We start from the raw sequence: 20,951 nt of genomic DNA on the forward strand, positions 1-20,951 counted from the left end.
ATACCACCCTGTTACGGTACACTCGAGGCTAGGTAGTTGAGAGGTCCGACCACCTGGGTGGATTTTATTGGCCCCTTGGGCACCGGGAATTGTCCGGGGGTCCGCAGGGGACCGCGCGGTGGTGGGCCCAACCTTACTCGCCCCCGCCGTCCGACCGGCGAGCTATTGTTTATAGCGAGGCCATATATTTGCCCCCTGGGTGACACTGAGCCTTTATTACGGTAAACAAGCCGGTTACCGCCGTAGCCTCCGCGACCATCTAGCCGACGTGGATGTGGAACTGGAGGAAACTGTACCTAACCATTGTGCTCGTCGTGCATAGCACGGAGTCGTGTGCGACGACCGCGGAGTACCTCGTACTCGACGACGTGGGTGCCTACGCGGGCCAGAGACCTCCCGTCCCATCTACGTCGGCGATACGATACGACCGGAGAGTTTCGCGCAAAGTTTACATAAACGTACCTGTGTAGAGCGCGCGTAGGTACGGGGGGGAGGCGGAGGGCGGAGGGCGGGAGGCGGGAGGCGGCAGCGGAATTCCCTCCGGTGTTCGGCTAGACCTCGATGCCGTCGCGGTAGTGCGTCAACGTTGCCTCACTGTAAACAGTCCGTCACACGACGAGGGAAACACAGTCCCTACGCCACAACCGCTGACTTTGCCGCGGTACGCCTTCAACCCTTCGCCAACAATTCGCCGGAATAATTCACAACTTTTTCCCAAGACGAGACAGAGAGAGAGGGAGGGAGAGAGAGAGAGAGAGCGGAGCCTCGGAGGAGAAGGAGGATACGAACCCGAAACTGGGACAGGTAGACGAACACGAGGGGGGGGCGAGAGTGCCGCGGTCTGCCACCCACGAACGAAATTCAAAGATTCTTGTGTGAACGCGGGCAGAAAGATGAGACGAGAGACAAGCCGCCGGTCGCGTCCTTCCCCCGTTCATACCCCGGAAAGTTGTCACGCGATGCGACGATATCGGATGATGTTTGGTCCGAGCGTTTCTTTTTTTTCCCCCACAGGCGCGACACAGGTCCCGAATACGACCGGTGGAAGTCGTCGGTGAACGGAGATTGTAACGTTTTTTTTTTTTTTCCTCTCTCGTGTTTTCATTTGGAGCCGCGCGGAAAAGAGAGAGGGGGACCCACCACCCCGACATGGCGAACAACGCCCTTAGGGAAATTGGCCACCCATTCGGCTCCGATTTCAGAATCTGGACTAACGAGGGAACGCGTGATGACGGTCGGAGTTTTCAACTCCGAAACGTTGAAAAGCGGGTCGGTAGAGAACGAACGAGGGACGTACGCGGAAAGAAAATTGGTGTAAAATGGAAATATATATGTAGGTACGCGTCGAAAAAAAGCTGCGAAAGAGTCACCCCTCCTTTTCGGTCTATCACATCCGCCGTTTCAATCCCTCTCTCCTTTGTTCTCTTTTTTTCTTCTTTCACTTACTTCGCCACCGCGTCTTCATCTTTCTAATAACGATAACGATGAAAATAATAAGCATGAAACGAGTAACGGAGCATCCGATTCTCATGGTTACCGTACGCACGTTAACCATAAATAAAAGCATATATTCGAGTTCGTGTATAGGTAAGCGCGTATCGTACGTGTCATCTACCGTACAACGGTGTTGCAGTACGAAGAGTTGTGCATCAGATTTCCTAACCCGGTAACTGATATAATACGAGAAGTGCTACGCGCCTTCCCACCATGGAAAAATAAAAAGCCCCGTATAACTACGTACGTTATAGAAGAAAAGAGGTTGCGCAATAGAGAGCGGGGGGGTTTAAGGTATATATAAGGTACTACCTGAACCGTAGCTCGCATACCACCTATTACAAGGCATTCGATCAGATTAAACTACTAATAGACGGTGTATAACAATAATTTTAGGATAATAACATGGTATTACCCGGAGAGATCCGTCTGTACCGTATAATTTCATCACACCACGATCATGCCAGCCAAGCCAGCAGCTCAGGCACCGAGATCCGTGGGCCTTTATAGTCGTACGAAATGAGGCGAACTCCGCGTTCGATCGTTCGGAAGTGGATTTCGTGATCTGGCAGGTGCCGCAGAAGCAGCTCGTCAACGAAGATGAGACGTATCGGAACCGAGGTGCTTTTGGGTTTCCATTCGCAAATTTGGAGCAAATTCGAAGTGGTCTAGGGCCGAGAGTCTGAGGGAATTTCGAAGACTCCGGCAATATCGGGAAATCCGCTCGCCGTTCGTGACGTCCTACTTCTAAATTTTCCGATTGAGAATAGGAGGGATGAATTTTTGGTCTCAACGAACGAGCGTCGACGCGAATGGAAGGGGTGCGATGAAGGGGGTGAACGAATTTCTACGGGGGGTAGGGTGGGGTGTTGAGCCGGTTTTAGAATCGTCGGTAATGCTGAGAAGCGACGAAGCAGTAGGAGAGACACTTTGATCCTAGATAAACCATCTGCTTAATCGAAATTGGCGAGAGGCCAAGCGATCTCAGGGTATTGTGGCAAAGTGCTGAATGCAATTCTGTGATCACGTCAATTCGCTGTATACGGCCGGAATCGAAGGGCGTGAATCGTGGTCACTGCAGAGATGCAGTTTGCTAGTTTGCCAACTATTTTTTTTTTTAATCTTATTGAACTCACAGCGAAGATCTTGATTACCGGTCGTTAGATATATATATATATACACCCTCTCGTACTTACCACCACCACCACGGACGTACCGAAAATCCAATTGCCGGGCAACAAATTTACCACCCGAGAAAACTATTTTATTATTATTACTCACAGAGATATGATTCCAAGTTATTTTTATATCTGCGGTAGTTCAAAATTACCCGCAAACTTTCCGCATCGTTTTTTTTCTTTTTTTTTTTCTCGTTTCAACGTTATTTTATTCTCCGCACAAATCGCCATTGAAGAGATGAGACGTTTCCGCTCTAATTGCTTCGCGGATGAAGAAGATCGGCGATAAAATTTCCCGTTTTCCGCGACTCGTCTTAGAGTGCCGTGCGTCACTTTGTACCGTCTTTTACAACCTGTTTTAAAATGACCTTGTAAAATCGAATCGCCCTTTTTTTTTTCGGCTCAAATCGCGCGCGGGTGGTCCGCTCGTATAACGTTTATTCGATACACGTAGCCGACGGAGTTAAAGAGAGAGATTGGCTGTACAAGCAATATACGTGAAGATAATCCGAAAACTTCAATTACGTTTGTAATTAATATCGTGTTTGGTCATTTGCTCCTGACAAAATTAATCCCAACACGGAGTCCAACAGCGAGCATAGGATGAACGAGTTTCCTTCGCGATTATACGTATACGTGCGCGGTGGGTATGGATGGATACATACCCGAAGGTATATCTACCGAAAAGGGTGGATGATAGCGGACTAAACGGGTGGGGAGGGGGGGGGAGGTATCATCTCCGAGAGCGAATAAATTTTCTCAGAGTCGAAAATTATCGGCCGGCATCGAAATTTAATTATTAACGAGTAAATTGACTGTTGCAAACTGACGGTGTATGTAATATACAAAAATAAACGCTCAGGATCGGAGAAGGATACACTGGGAAGGATTTTAATCGGCTTACTTATCAAACCAAACCTGCGAAAGGTAGAATCTTAATATTTTTCCCTCTTGTACTCTATCTTCCCGGTTCAAAAGCCCCCGATTAAGGCCACCGCGGCTCCTTATCGTGGTAATTATTTAAATTGCACCGCTCTTAATTTCCTCGTGAACTCGTCAAAGAGAAACAAAACGTCGTATGATCTCGTCTCTCGATCGGAACAGCAAATATTCTTTTCGCTCCAAGCGTTCGAAATCAGAAAAAAAACCATACCAGTTCAAGATTCGAATGATATTAGGAGAAAAAGAAGAAAAAAAAAATATCCAAAAATACACGGAAAAGGTGGATGATGCAAACGTATTTTTCACGCCGTTCGACGACGGGTAATAAATTTTCAAAGCGTATACAGCGAATCAAATCTCACTGCAGGTTGCACCGTGCGGTTGCACATATTATCTATCATATTGCACGCGTATACGTAGAGGTATAGCTACACGGCCCACATCGGGGTGTAAATTACTATCTGCACGTGTAGCGAACATGCAGGGGGTTACCGGGGCGGTAGAAATCCAACGGAGTTTCTACCGCACACTAGAATTTAATAGAAATTCCCACGTGACGAAATACTGGGTGGACGTGTATTAGCCAACGGATTTACGTCGGTTGCATACCTCAGCTGCAACTTGGTTTTACAGTAAGACAAACGGACGGATAAGAAAAACACCTCTGGGTTTCAGGGGACGCGAAGACGCTGCGGGGTGAACACCGCGATATATATCCATACGTGGCGCGTAATCTTCCCTCTTGTCTTCCAACCACCGAAATTCCATTCCACGACGCGATTTCGCATCCAGATTTCTACCTACGAATGCGAAATACGCCCCGCTTACCTACGTCACGTCTACCAGACGTTTCATAAGTATTGGTGCGCGGTAGAGTTTTTTTTTAAAACGATTCGAGCACATTTTTATATAATCGTAATCGAAATACAATACAGAGATAACAAAATTTTCCTCGTTGTTTCGCCTGTATTCACGCGATATCGTTAATTCCAGAGTACATCGTCTCGCTCCGAATTTTCATCTGTCTCCGAGCAGGATAACCGCTATGGGATAATTGAATGCGATATACATACACATACCAGGCGATTGTAAGCCGCGACTATAAATGGTCGATAGCTATCGTCTATAAATGGACTTAATGAGCTGTTCGCGTAACACACGAAGCGTGACTGCGATAACCGAATGTGAAAAGTCAACACCGTGGAGACGGAACTGAGAACGCGTACAGTGCAGGTAATGATTGGAGCAGACGGCGATGCAAGTTATCGAATATAAGATGGTTGGGGCAACGAATGTCAGGGAAGCTAGTTCACTCGACGGCATACACCGTTTTCACCTCGAGACCCGGAGACACGCAGAATTAATCCAAAGTTTGAAAAAGTTGCCAAATTATCACGCGAACCATGTCGGGGTTGAATTTTGCACCCCTCGAATTCGTCAAACATATGTGGTATGAATCAAGCTTCGGGAGCTCAAGTGCGAACTATATGAAAACGGTGGAGAAACTCAACAGGTATAGGTACGAGTCTGTTCAACTCTAATTAATGTCTACGTGATTATCGACACGTGATACGTGACGTTATACGGATAATTGAATTTGATTTTTTCGCGACGAAAACTTGTTCCCATTCACGGGGGATTTAGAAGGTTTGTAAAGAAAGAAAAAAGAGATGCAAAATCTACTTGAACAAAAAAAAAGAGAGAGAGAGATAAAAGAGAACAGAATTGAAAAAAATACAAAAAAAAAAAATAAAATGAAAAAACTTCAAGGTATTCTCGAGCACCGTTACTTCGTTACAGAGAGAAAGAATTGTCCAACAGTTTGTGTCTCCCTTTTCGCTCGTGTACCGCGGCAAAGAGAGTCCAAGACGAAAGCCGAGTTAGAGAGAGCGAGGGAATTCGCTTCAACGATTCGAATCAAATATTTCTTCACTCCGTGGTTCGATTCTTCTTAAGCAATTCGACCGGCTCGCGATTCCAGAAAATTCGTTTCCACCCGAAGTGCTGTGTAATTACGAGCAGCTCCTCGAGTTCCCGAGCCAACAAGCCTTCCCCGATGCACCTCGTCCCTTGTACACCACCACCTCTTTTTTTCTTTTCCATCCCCCTTTGCCCACCACCCCATTTTGCGAACGGATTTTCCGTTCGTCTTTCGGATTCACATCGTCCGCAATCACAAAATGTACACACGTTGCAGAATGTGAAAAATATAATGAATGGGGCGTAGAAGAATTTCGATAATTTCTAGATATAGATCCTAGATACTGTAGATCATCCTGTATCTTTATCATAGGATTTAAACTTATTAATTGACCTCACCTTTGTTCTGCGTAATTGATTTTTTCTACTTTATCGCGCAACCGTTTCAACATTTTGATAAAAATAGTTCGCATGGTTTTTAAAAGAAAAAAAAAAACAATCTCTATAAAACATTGGAGTACGGACTTGAAAGTTGATGAAAGAATTTTCCACTCTACACTTTTTAACGATGAGGCGGGCAAAAGATACTTAAAAGATAGAACGTCACGAAAGAATTACAAAAAAACAGAAGAAAAGAAAAGAAAAATAAGAGGCAAAAAAAAAAACTGTCATTGAAGTTTTCTCAGAGACTGAAAAGAACCGGCCAGATTATAAGATACGAGTGAATGCTGTGATCTGTATGTATAGCTCCGCGAGAATATTAAACTACAAAAGTCCAGCGGCATTACCGATAGATGAATAAATTCGAACTATTTATAAAGCGATTTTCCTCTTCTTCGATCCTTCGTCAATTTTTATTTCGTCAGCTGAGTATCTTCCCTACAGTGAAAAAAAAAACACGAGATGTCTCCGAAATTATTATGTATACATCTCGCGCTCTCAGCCCTCGAGGCTACACGTAATTAAAAATTAAGGAACCAATTAACCTAGACTGCCTCCTACCTTCGATCGCTACGCGTAGGGGTATAACGCTTCATAACTCTGAACGATACGTAAGAAAATAAATAATCGATGACAATTTCAATCCAACGATTTTCAAGCATTTCGAATAATCTGTTTTACAAGTGAATCGGACCAGGCTCACCCGATCAGCGAATGTAATCGGTTAACGGTATATATATATATACATATATATCGCGATTAAAAGCAAGATGCAATTGCTTTTCCGATTGTTTGCACCGTTCAATTACTATCCGTGATTGTATTTGGTTTGGCAAACGTTGGTTCGAAGGATTCAGCTCGGGTGATATTTATTCTCGATATAGGTATACCCTGTTATATACGTAACGTATATAACGTGTACGTATTGGTATAAGTTATATATGGAGTAAGATACAGCAGGTAGTTTAACCGGTAAATATGACTCGGAGTTCCGTAGAGTGCACATAAATAATTATGATTTCTGATCGTCGTCCGTTCTATAAATTTATACGCTCGATGGACACTACGGGAGTTCGAGACGAGCAATTAAGTATTAGGAACCGGGTTCAAGAGACCCGATAAAAATTAGACCCCACAATAATACATATATACGAGCGTTAGAAAATTGAGGGAATGATTAATAACCCCGTTGAATACCGTCCGCCGAAAGTTCAGACCATTAGAGTGATGTCATTGCGATGATTGGTCGAAAAACTTTACGATATTAAGCCAATAAAAAACAATAAGCTTTGTCATTCCGGACCTCTGGGACCCCCCGCAGCGTCCGCAGATCTCTTCGTATCGATAAATTTTTATCGTTCCTTTTCCACGAGTATATAACTCATTTTTACTTATCTCTCCGAGTGTGTACGAGTACATCGGTTCGTACGAAATCGCCGACGGAAAATTATTATTCATAATTTGTCGGATGGTGTTTTTTTTTTTTTTCAGGTGCACATACGCGTTACCTGGATGTATGAAATTCCCGACGGTATTCGGTCAGAGATTAATAATGGACCGAATATCGTGAATAAAAATCGAGGAGCGTGTAAAACGTGGCCGCTAGTCATACGATATGTGAAATGAATCGATCGATCTGGACAGAGCGGATTCAAATTATATTTGCGTTGCTCGACGTGGGTTATACACCGGCGGTAGCTCCGAGATATTATATCGGTCATTTTAATCCCTGGAAGCTGAAGATTACATTGGTAAGCTCGTAAATAAATTGCCATGGGAATACAGTAATTCCACATGTAGATAGACGCTGGTTGAAAAATTTCTACGGAAATGAGAGGAGAACTAGGTATAACCAGTTCTCCCGTAGCTTCGGTAATTTTTATCGTCGTTATTGAAGAGGAAAAAATAAAAAAATGAAAAAATAAACGATCGCGATCGAAAATATCCGGACATGATTGAAAATAATAAAACATAACAAAATAATTACGTTGAATATGATTGAAAGATGTGGTTCTCTTCACGTTTCGCAGTTCAATCCGCACGAATCTTTTCCCTTATCGGACGTAACTTGAGGTCAAAAAATTATGAGACACCTGCAATCCCCACGAGATTTTCTTCGTATTTAATTTTTTTTTCTCCGTATCGATTGAAAAGTAACGTGATCTCCGAACAGCTAATGTGTCTATGAATTATGAAAACGTTAGGAATATTATCCAAGCCGCTGTATTACGAAGACTATTTTTTCACGAAAAATCTAATTACGCGTTCATAGGAATAGTTAAATTACGTTTCCAACGCATCGATTCACCGCTCGTTGGACATCGGTAGATTTTTTTTGTTTTCATCTACTTTTTATGATTTCAATTTTTCTTTTTTCTCGTTTTTCCCCTTACGTAACCTGTTCCCCGAAACCGGTATTCGTTCATAGGTTTTTATAGCGCTCGTATAAAACTTAACGTGGAAAACTTACGAGACGTACCACCGCGCTCAGGTACCGGACCTATCTGAAATCAAGCAGAAGTGTACTTCGCGCGATAAACGTGAAGATTACAGTAAAACGATGTCGCCTTCGCCGTACCGATTGTCCTTTTCAACGCACTTGCAATCGAAGTGTGACGAGTCGTCTGCCGATCGAGCACGTGCGCGTGTCTCTCGCAGAGACGACGAAGAGCCGTCTCCGAATCTAGGAATAGCGTAACTACGGTGGACGGCGCATTGCCCCGCGCTAGACTTCTTAATCGAGAATCCTCGTACCCCTGCACATTCCAAAGGCCTAAAAAAAAAAGAACACCTCGGCTACCGACGCCGCGAAACTTCGCACGAACCGCAACATACGTACAAATTTACCCGCAATTCGAAACACGGGTCTACATCGCGAAGGGATATGATTTTATGCGGAGTTTAGTGTGCCGTGAAGCGACCTGTTGCGGCGTTCAAAAAATCAGAAACCACGGAGTGTCGTCTCTCGTGTGCTCGCGCTCGGTGAGTTACACGGTATATCGTCGGTAGTTGCGAATCGTTGGCGGCGGTGCGTACGACCGATAATAATCGTCAATTGTCAGTAGTAATATTTCCCAACGGAGGTGCCGGAAACCGGTGGAGATTCGGCCCGAAAGTTTCGTCCGGTGCGGTCAAGAGTCCGGCAGAGGGTCAAACGAGCCGTAGAAAGTTTGGGAGGGGGAGGAATGGGTATAGCGATAGAGGGGAGAACGGAGGGAGGGATGAAAACGAAGGGGAGGAAAAGTTGGCGTAGTTTCAACGGCAGAAACCTCGCTGCTTTGACAATTAACGAGGGTCGCCACCAGAGATCAGGAATGCTTTTCCCCCCTGTCAGTCACTGCTATCAGCGCGGCCGTACCTCTCGTACGTGACTCTACACTCTTCTAATTTAAACGAAGTGGAAACGTGTTGGTGACAGCGAAAGCAGAAGCTGGATAGCCGCCACCCAAACGATATTACACGGGCTTTATAACGCGCCGATCAAATATTCCTCCAATGATATAATCGAACGACGTAGATGAGAAAAAAGAAAAAGAAAACGGACGCTTTTTAGCTTCCTCGCGATCGGATCGACGAGAGGTGCTTAATTTCGAACGAACGAAACTAATGCTGTGTGAACTAAACGCCGATCACTGATAATTGCATTGTACTTTTTTCCAATTATTTTCATTGTTTTTTCTCGGCACGTACGAATCACAGGTGGAATTTTACCCTTTAGTTTTCTCTATTTCGTATCGAGATAAAAAAAATGTAAAGAACGCAAAATATTCGGTTTAATTGAAAGAACCGTAGTATTACGTTGGGGTGACGCGTGGTGAGAAAATAAAATAAAAGAGAACAAAAAAAAAAAACAAACAAAATAAGTAAATAAATTAACAAAAAGGCATGCGCGGTTGAAAAAGCGATTTTCAAACGAAGCGTAGGCAAAATAATGACCGAAGAGAATCGAGAAATCACGTATACATAAAGGTAGAACGACGGAATGATGCATCGATGCGTTACACGGGTGCAATTATTGTCAGATGGATTATTACGTAATTTATGGTAAGGAAATCTTGGCTATTAATTAAATCGGTCTGCAGGAATCGATCAGAGGCGCGATATGCATGAATTGAGAGGCTCCCCGCAACGTACAAACTGGATTTCGTTCCGTAAATTTTTCATTTACGAAACTATGAATTTCTTCGCGAATTCCGGACCCTCGTTTTTTCTAACCGGTAATAGAAAATTATGGTCGATATTGATACCGCAGATGCGGAGAAGGAGACGACGTGGTTTTTGTGGTTTTTAAAAGGAAGAGGCGAACATCCGAAGGACTTTGCCGCCTTCTCTCGCATCGCTCTTGATTTAAAGTTATAAAGGCTGAAAACGATGCAAGGGGGAAACGCGTGGTATCGTCGACCCTACGCCACGTATAACGGCGTCTCTGCAGGCGTCTCGACGCCTACCGAGTGATTGCGAGATTTATAGCGCCAGACCAACACCGTCCAAAACCCGATAAGATCTCTCAGCTAAGTGATTTTTCGCGTTGACGTAACACGATTAGCTCAAACAAACAAAAAATAAAAAACGACGAGGATTCGCTCGACGGTCACGTTCCGCAAAAGATTCTATCCCCGTTCCGAATTTTTAATTACACAAGTGACGAAGGGAATGAAAAAAAAAAAATAATGAAGAAAATAAAAAAAAATCAACGTCCAACGTATCGCGATCAATTTCCAATTTGCTAATTGAAACTTTATTCCATCAAACACCAGCTATGATGAAAAGGAGTGCGACGATGAGAGAAAAAGAAAAAAAATCGCTACAATCCCTTCGTGATACGGGCTATGAAGAATTTCGCGAGTGGAAAATAATGACAAAGGGAACAAAAAGTTTCGTCGAGGGTAGAGGGCGGTAATGAAAACCTCGGGGGTTTTGAAATATGCGACGTTGCTCGGTACCGGGAAGAGTTTCGAGATCAGAATTAGTCTTACTCCACCCTTAGTTGGGCAGTTAAAAGTCGGTCGAGAAAACATTTTTCACGACCCTTTACGTGAGATAGATTTTTAGAGACTGCGTACGTATAGGTATATTGTGTATAATATTTCCTGCAGGCTATTCCTGAGAACTCTATTAAGTGTAATCCTCGGTTTAAAAAGGGTTCAGATAATACAACCATTTAAAAGAAGAGTCGATCCCCCTCCCCCCCCTCTTCCTTTCCTCCCTCGGCCGATCCCAGACTCCTTCGAACCTCACGCACTCTCGCTTAAATTCGACCCTTCGGGAGAAAGATAATTCCCGAGTTTTATTTTTCCGCCCCTAATCTCTACGAAAGAGCAGATATGCGTTCACGTAATTATCCCTGACACATAATATCTAAGAAAATATTATCAAGATTCCCGCGATCACGTTGTTATTTCTTTTTTCATTATATATACGTGTATATTTTTTTGTTGCGCAGCATCGCAGGGTGCAGGTATAAAATAAACGAATCGATGGTAAAAAACTGTTAGTTTTTCACTTCGGAAATTCGTCGAGATTCCGATCATGCGGAAGAGGAATTTCTCGACTCTCATCTGCCGCGCGTCTTTCGTTTGAAGAGAGATACGAAAAATTTCCAACGGTGACTTGGAAAGAGTGTTCGCTTTCCAACTCTTTTTTTTTTCTTTCTTTTCTTTCTTTTTCAAGATTCGAAAGAATTCCAACTTTGGCAAAAATAAGAAAATCACCCCCAATACGTGCGTTAGGCCATTGTCAGATGCAGCTTTTATTCCTCCTCCCTTTTGAGCGAGAAGCTTGTGGCAAACTTCTTACCCTTAATAATCCCCACCGATATAACGATGCGCCTGACAGCACATACATTATTTTCTCAGCTAGGAGGCGCATGCATGGTGGTACGTACGTTGCAGGGAAGGTAACATCTATCTACCCGTTGCCGTTGGTGTTCGAAAACCGCGCGGGTGCGATGAGAGGGGAGGGCGAGGCGAAAGGGCAACGAAAGAGGGAGGCTCTGAGGGTGCAAGAAGTCGACCGACCTGACGCACACCCCCGACAATTTCAGCCCATCCAAAACTCTTGGCTGAGATATATGCGCGGTCAGCTTACCCCGATTTAGGAACGCGCGAGACGTGCTCTCGTTATACACATTTCCAAAGGGTAGCTACTACGGTATGTGGGTTAGGTACGAGAGAGGGGAAGGGGGGAGGGGGGGGGGGGGCTCTGGAATCGAATCACCAATCCACATCACGAGTCCCAGAAATCACACGTTACAACCCCTCCCTCCACCGAAGGCACATCCACTTTCCACCCTCCTCTCTCTCTCTCTCCTTCGTCTTCTATTTCCCCTACTTTTCCTATTCCCATTTACATTCACATTACCAATCTCATTTCTATTCCTATTTCTACTTCATCGGGATTCATTTCTCCACTTTTTTTTTTTTATTTTCTTTCCCCGCGGTTCCTGCTTTATCGTATCACGTGTCACGAGCTGCAGCATGCTGATATATACCATATGCGACATACCTACATAACCACGCCGTGTACATACCTATCGTTTATCGAATAGAAGAGAAAAAAGAAAGCGAAAAGAGTAATTTACATACGTATATTTATATGAGCGAGTTTTTTTGACAATCGATAAATTATCAACGCTATTTCGCGGCGCTGCGGAGGAGGAGGAGGAGGAGGAGGTTTCGTTTTAGCGAGGGGATGGTAGAGTTAGAAACGTATCGGGGTGATAAAAAATGGGTTGCAGTTGAATTTATTTGCCTCGAAATCGTGATGTGTAGGAATCGAAGGCCCGGCAACGCGTATAAATTATGCAACGGATACGTAGCTGGTAAAAACTCTTTTCGGATTTACGCGCGTGTAATTCGTATTCGCGTTGCACGACGTTCCATCGATTGCAGACCATTGAAGAAAATATGGAACGAACGTCGCAAGAATTGAGCGGTGAATTAGAGCGCGCAGATGGCCATGACGTAACACGAGTACAAATTAGGTGTAATCCCATCTGCCTTTTCGACCAAACGCTAATCCAGCGGGCCGACGATCTCTTTCCAACATCGTGGCGTGAATTTTTTTTCATCCATTTACTCGTCGTTAATCCGCGCGAGCGAATTTTTTTTTTCACGTCGAAAATAAAACAAATATTCATAAATAAAAGAGATGAATTCAACGTGTGTCCCGTACACGAAAAAAGCAGAAAAACTAACCCGAGGGCTGGATTACTCATTGGATTTTATGGACGTACGTTGACGCAAGGCGAGAACTGAACTGTTCAAAGTCACGACAACACCTGCAATATTTTCATCGCTGATCGTCGAATGAAATACAAAAAGTAATGAGAATTTCTCTCCTTTTGTTTCAAAGAAATTGCAACAGAAGTGTGTAAGAGAAAGAAAATTAACCAGCAAAGAAAAAAAAAAAAGTACCGACGGTAATTAGGAGCCCTCTGGGCAACATTTCTTGATTAAATATTAAAATATGACGTCAGATTGACTTTCGTTGAACCAACTTTTCTGTGTATGTACTCGAGACATCTAACGATAGAATACGCACACGTTCGCATGCAGCTCATTTATATTGCTTCGTTAAGCTAAATGAGCTTTAACTAACGGCTCAAATCATGCGCTTCTTATTACACAGGTTCAAATCATATCTCAGTTGATTCGAAAATCTGATTCATTACGTGTCACTGACTAGCCCGGCTACGTGGGTGATGAATTTGAGAAAGAGAAACGGCGACGGCAGAGAAAACAAAAAAAAAATGAACAAACTGTAATCGTAACTAACTAATTTAACCGATAGGAGTATACACGGGCTATTTAACACCGCGAGAGGTGAAAGTTTACGAATAGCCCGTGGTGGTTAGTTGTGTTATACAGGAGGAAGCTGTTGTCGTTGAAATATGTTCGTCAAACAGAGGACTTGAAACTGGAGCAAAGCTTTGCTCTGCATATATTCCGCGTTCACTGGGCTCAACACAATCAAATATCAAGGTGTACGCTCGGCGAGTACGTGCACGCCTGCTGAGGGTGTTAGGTAAGTCCCTTAAATGTATGACAATATGTACTCGACTAGTTTATATGTACGATGTATGTACGTAACCTTATGTACCGCGCGCTTACATACGTACGGGGAGCGTAAGTTACGGTTAAGGTACGTAGGAACACGCGAGAACTGCTCTGCGCGGAGATGAGAGGGAAGAGTAGCTACGTATATGGAGGTGGTTCGACAATTTGCCTGTACAAGGTCCTCCGCTTTTAGCTTTCCAAAAGTTATTCAAAGGGTGTCCAAATAAATGTGTTCGTATCTCGGCTGCAACTCGCTACACACGTTGAGTTACGGATTTTTCGAATCGACAGAGAACGAGAGAAGCGAACCGATACGAATGGAATGAGAAAAATAGAGTGGGCAAAGCCAAGATTTTTCCCTCGGATTCCGCGCGTAGGTATATTATCTGTGGTACCTGCACCTTGCGAAAGCGCGGATGGCGCGTCATTTTTCAGATGGAATGACGGTTCGTTAGAGAAGGATCCGGTACGCGAAGGATTCATTCCGCAATTTTATCAAAGTGGAAGAAGAAGAAGAAGAAGAAGAGAGAAAAAAGAAGAAAAAAAAGGAAAGATTCGTAACGACGAGAACAGGAAACGTCCCAGAAAAGAGTTCCGGCGACTCGAAATTGACCCAGAAATGCATCGTGTCGGGGACGTGATTCTCTCGCCATGGTAAAAATATGACGGGTAACGAAACACGAACACCCCTTACGCGTCGCGGGGAAACCGAGTCGATTCACCCCAAGTGTCTTGAAATACCTTCATCGACGGGGGAATATTTAACAGAAGCTCAGAACTACACGCTACCATGGTGTATACGTATATCGTCTTCACGGAAATAGAAGTGTACCGCAACCGCGCAACGGCTCTTTTCAACGACTTCTAATTTTCTAGCCGATTGAGATGGCGATTCCGTTAGCAACGCGACGCTGTGAAATATCGCTTTCATTGAGTTTTGGTAAGAATTTTCTTTACGAAAAATCCAGATGACTGGTGTGAAGTGTGTGATTTATACGAGCCGCGCGAGAGTCTAACGACTCGTGATTACAGCCGGTTGTGTTTCGAGTGCGTTATCAGAATAATCTGAAATTCTTCGCACTGGGACAGTAAATCTTCCCTTTGAAGAGATATGTTATAAATTAAGCTAATCAAGATTATCTGGCAATTAAGGAGGCTCCGCGGAGATTCGACGGAAATGAAGAAATAAATATCTACCTTCAATTATTGGTCGCAAAGGTATACGCGTACCGTACGGACGCCGGGATGATTGTTACGCAACATCGATTAATCTTCGCTACTCGGAGGGAAAATATTTTTTTTTTTCAACACAACTCCGAGGTTATTCAACGACAAAAATGTCATAACTTCATCTCGTTCTCGCGCGTATGGTCGTTTTAACGAAATTTCGTAACTTTCCTAACTACGAGCCAGCGTCGATCGATCGTACCCTATCGCTTCGCCGACAGACTCTCCCGTACAACGACGTCAGGTTTTCACGTATCGCGTCGATCGAGAGACCGTTTTAGAAATAAGTTAATTTTCGCATCGGGTCGTTGCGCGGTTTCGGTTTCAGTGGTACGAGTTTTCGCTATTCATTCGATCCGTTGTGCATGAGTCAAATCGTTCGAGTTATCGGTTATAATCGAGTCGAGTGTTTCTTTATGCGACCGGGTAGTTAGGGTATACACGACGCCCCTCTCTTCAGAATTTGATTAAAAGCTCTTCGAGGATCATTGAGTGCTACTCGTGGTATATTAATGGTGAAAATACTGCGAAACCCACTCCTCATATTCGCCCTTAAGAGCTCGAGTACCCGAAGCGTTCGGTGCCTCGCGGACCAATCGTTACAGAGGCAATCATCGGTATAAGCATATCGATTTCCTACTCGAACGATTTAACCGCAACGAAACGAGACGCGGCTTCGTTCATTTTCGAACCGCTTGCATTCCATCGAACCGAGATGCGAGCTTAGCGTACTTCTGCAAAATTTACACGCGGGGATTGAATACCTTTCCTTCGTTCGTCCTCGCCGAAGCGAGGTAAGACGCGTACGATTTTCGACATTTCCGAACCCCTGAACGTACAATTATTTCAATCTGCCCCAAAAATATATAAGTCTCGCGATGTGAGTCCTGACGTGGATTTTAAGAATTCCATTTGTGTGATTCGAAGACGTCCGAGATGGGGAGGATCCGCCGCTAATTCGTCGAATTTCGTAAAAAAAAACGATGTCAAAGACTCGCAGAAAGAGCGAAGCGTAGTCGTCGAGGAACGGTATTATAAAATATACGATTGTAATGGGCACAGAAATTCGGCGTCTACGGGGGTATCTCGAGAATTTCTTTGGAACCCCACGGCTCCCTGTAACGCACTCTCGGTTATCGGATTTTTTCTTCCGAGTAGAAATCAGCCAATCCTCGAATCGTTTCTGTCTGTATAAGTCTTTTCTTTACGCACGTACTCGGTGGGGCATTTAATCCTATTACGGGTATGATCGGTTGAGTTTGTCGGGGTATTTTCACTTTTCCTGAGCATAAAAGGCAGGCTTACGAGTACACCTGTAATAAGAAAACATGGACGCGTGGAGAGGACTGTAGGCCGGACCAGCGAGAGTCCGCGGATACAACGACGAGTTCCCTGGACCGTAAACTCCGTTGGGAGACGTCGCAGGATCACCCGCCCCTTTTAAGATTTTTCATATCTCTACTCGTATCTTTACGGGATTCCATAACCCAGTCGTCAAACTTTGTTCTTTTTTTTTTTTTTTTTTTTATTCGTCCCTCGTACTTTCTTTTCTTCTCTCAATTAATTTTCATCGAGTTCTTTCGATATTCGAGTTTGTTAAACACACCCGCAATAATCTGTTCAAAACAAATATTGAACGGTCGGTTTAATACGGAGCCGAAAAGCTCAACGGGTCGGTACGTATGTAAATACGTAGTTCCGTATACCCCGAACCGCAGCATCCACGTTGGACCGTGTCACGCGGGCTAATATGATTTGCCGTTTCAACGAAATGAAAACTAACCGAATCAGCGAGTAACTAACTTCACGACGCGTTTCGCCCGTGTAGTTCTCATCTGTACCCGAAACTGGAACGCGGCGATCAACGACGACCGCTATTCGCGTGAAATCGCACAGAGGCCGCAAATTTGTACGTTCGAAATAATCATAGAAAATCCGCCGATTACATCGTCGGCTGACCCTTCGTGACTCGACCGAGATTGAGAAACTCGGTGCGCCGCGTGCGTGTGTCATTTTTCGGCTGTATCGGTACGCGAAGTGGTCACTTGATATACCAATTTATTAGCAGTGACAACCGTGACGGAATGTTATGTTAAACGCACGCGAACGAATGAATGATTGAACGAACGCGAACGAACGAATGAATGAATGTACACGTACACTCGGGAGATATCAACGTAGAGACGAAATAGTGCGTGTGTACTATATTTGTCTACATCATATCAGCGTGAACTCTGTCGGTAAAATTAGTCGACGTTCGTACTGTATTTTATTCCCTACAGTACGAACGTACCGTGGGCCGCGACAACGATAATACAACACCCCGCTTGAATAACAACGTTCGAATTAACGGTACGATTGAAGAGTAGTATCAAACCACCGGTAATACCTGCCGTATGTACCCGCGAACGTCCGGGGCCCACGTATGTGTAACATACACCAACCACCCACCTACCGCGCACCGTGCGACGACTACCGATGAAATATCACTAATCAAACGGACAATTTCCCGGTTCATTTGATCAACGCAGAAAACACGTAGAACCGCTAGACTTTCCACATTCCCTTCCGAAACAATCCGGACAACCGATAAACGGATGTACATCGTTCGGATGGAACCTTGTGAAGCCAAAAGAGCGAATACGAATTCTGGTTGTCCATTAACCGTCCGAATTCATATTTTTCAACGCTCGACACCGGGTCAGGGCTTTCGCCGATGAGAGACAATAGAAATGTAATTGATCCATCGATCGACGAAGATCACACTCACAATTGTCCGGCCCGGAGAACGAGTCTACGGACGGTGAGGAGGTTTCTTTATATCGACCGTGCGATATAAGTACACTCGATTCTTCGCTTCGGGACTTCTTGTGATTCTCAATGCAGCTAATTCATTTCTATGCCAGACACATTTTTCATCGTAGCATAACGCCGTGGAGTGAGAAAGGTGTTACCCAACGATAAATTATTAACCAAAACGCGACTAATCTCGTAGCGTTTCATCTTTGGACGTTGTAGGTAATTATCACCTTATATTACGACGGTACGTGACCAGAGTTTCTCGCTTTTTAGTCGGTCGCGGTCCCTGGCCCACCGCAGAGGGTAGCGAATAATCTACGCGGAGTTCTCGAGCCCTTCGCAGACGTCTCTGGATATACCGGAATTGTTTGCATGCGAAACTGTGCGTCAGCTTGGTTTGTTTTTTTCTTTTTTACTTGGAAATCGACGACCTTGGGGTTAAAGAAAAAACAAGAAGAAATTACGGAGAGTCGCCCTTCGGCGGAAGCCGAAAACCCGGGAGGTAGGTTCGGAAAGATCGGCTTGCGGTAGCAGCTGATGCGGCGGCTATTTTCCTCCTTCGTGCAGAGCCGAGAAGGTGGAGGGGTTGTCGAAGTCTGGACCGTAGAGAAAAAGGGAGATCCTTCGTTCCTCCATTGTGAATAGAGTTGAAAACTGTATATCGCGGTATTGTCAGACGCTTGTATTACTTTCGAACGACGGAAGCCGAGGAGCTTCGTCGTCTCACCGAAGACATTAATAATTCAGGTGTATTCGTACTTCTGTCGCTTTTCACGGTTAGATTTTATCGAGGTAAAATCCTCGGGAACTCTATTACGCCGGGCGGTACGGAATACCTCGACGAGAAATGAGGTTCTCACGGGACAACCTGTTAAACTCGTAGGAAATTCCTGGTGTGTACGGTGAGCGTTTTACCTGGACGAGCGATCGCCCGATGGTCCAGGACATTGAGTGAGATTTCGAAAAATCCTTACCTGCTGGGCAGTTGCAGCTATCCTGCGAGTCGCGTTTGATCCTGAAAACCGCCGTCGATTCCGGCTGAACCCTGCGGTAGTCGAGTTTATCCTCTATCTCTCGCCGGAGCCTCTGTATCAGAACGTCCTGCGACTCCTGCTGGATCTGTTGGTGGTGATCGTCGTGCTGCTGTTGCCGCTGTTGTTGAACGGTGCCGCATCGCGCCTCCAAACTTGCGAGTCTCGCCTCGAGACGAAATTCCCGGTATGTTAAAATCCCGGAAATGGTAAGACTGGCCAAGCACAGGGTGCACATAAACCACGTAAATCCATTGCTTTCCACCCGACCGCTAATACCTTTCCGAAATTTTTTTGGCACCGTAGCCTCAAGGCCCTTACGCGGCCAGTTTATGTCAGATTCCATTTTTCGATCCGAAACTTTACTACCCGACACTCGATGACATGAAACTCTCCCTTATATTCGACCTTTACCGTTACACTATTCAACAAATTATCAATGAAAACAACCCCCTGATAACATCCTCTTCGAACGCATGTCAATATCAGTGTTACTCCGAACCTTTTTCACTTCAGGTAGATTTTTTTTGTTTTTTTTTTTTTCTTTATTCTACAAAAATCAGATTAATTATTTCACCGACGTTCATCACTGGTATGATCATCACTGACTCGTCATCGTCATCGTCGTCGCCGACATCAGCCGCGCACAATAAATATCATAACGCAAAGCAAATCGGAGGGTAACTTTGAAAAGGGGAAGGATGTGATAAACAAATTGAAATTATGAAGCAAAGTAAATGAACGAAAGAAAAGGGACGAATAAATTATTCTTTCCGATGAGAATCAACGAATCCCGAATGGGCGCGAAATTCGTTCGATACGAATGCGGATGGACGTAACTTTTGATAATGTTTTCACGCACTCAGCAGCTAGGTATGCGTCGCAAATTTTACCACGGACATAGAGCGGGCGGATCGCACGTGTTGAGATCGGTCGATGATTTGGGACGATCAATTGATAATATCGGAAATTGGCGTGTGCGACTCACGCGTATATTACAATGGCAGTCGAACGAACGAAGGTACGTAAATATCAAAACCCCCGAAAGACTTACCGAAGTTAGCTGCGCGGTGCTCGCAGCACGACTGGATGTGGTGGGGTGACATGAGATCCGCAACGGAGGGTAAACTGGATTCGTTGATTTCCGGTCCCCTTCGTGAAACCTCGGTTACCGGCGTTTACTGTAAACCTGTGGTACACATGGTATATAGGTACTTGTGTACATAGGGATCGTCACGTATAGGTATCCCCCATGTACACGCGTCCACATATGTACGTTCAATCCGGCCTTCAATCTACTTCAATTATTATAAAACAACGTCGAAAAAATTTCGTCATAAATATTGTAATATCAACGCAATCAACACCCTTCTCTCCTTTTACTAGCTTCCTCTTACACGCTAAAATTAAACTCAATTCGTCCAATTAAGCGAATGAAACACGAATTAATGGCTATGGCCTATAAGTACCGCGCACATTACACTCGAGCGGCAGGCCCTAAACTATAAACTCCAAAGGGTTAGCCGCAACTCATAGCCCGTAACGAGTACACGCTGCGTACTCGCAATAGCGATCGTCTTGAACGTGCGTACGCACCATTGGCCGACGTACAATACCGCGCGTATGACCAACGCGTAATATCTCGACGTTACCATCTCGCCGTCGGAGATCTACGAAAAGCATTCATTTTCATCGAGTGACGCGAGATCAACGAAGCAATACCGAGAAAGGTCCCCGGTACTCCCCGTTACACCCATAGGCCGCGATCGGAGGATCGTTACGACCGTCGAACGTTTGTAAAGCGCGTTGCGAGAAGATAATGATCCGAGGTAAGCGGAGAGTGGTCGTTATTCACGTGACAT

The 20,951-nt window shown here is 44.6% G+C and overlaps 1 protein-coding gene across 23 annotated transcripts in view; it reads right to left on the reverse strand.

Moving 5' to 3' along the window:
• Positions 1-20,550, reverse strand: part of LOC105690611 (collagen alpha chain CG42342) — a 121,099-nt gene extending 100,549 nt beyond the window's left edge. For 10 of the 23 annotated variants that reach the window (XM_048657199.1, XM_048657196.1, XM_048657198.1 and 7 more), the window contains exon 1: positions 19,033-20,187. In XM_048657199.1, coding sequence (XP_048513156.1) covers positions 19,033-19,435 — 403 coding nt within the window. In that variant the 5' untranslated portion in view covers positions 19,436-20,187. Of the gene's footprint in view, positions 1-19,032 lie in introns of all 23 variants that reach the window. The other 13 variants (XM_048657192.1, XM_048657193.1, XM_048657187.1 and 10 more) reach the window with 10 other exon arrangements.
• Between the last annotated feature and the right edge of the window lie 401 nt (positions 20,551-20,951).

The sequence above is a fragment of the Athalia rosae genome, chromosome 6 (assembly GCF_917208135.1).
Source record: "Athalia rosae chromosome 6, iyAthRosa1.1, whole genome shotgun sequence".
NCBI classification, from domain to species: Eukaryota; Metazoa; Arthropoda; class Insecta; order Hymenoptera; family Athaliidae; genus Athalia; species Athalia rosae.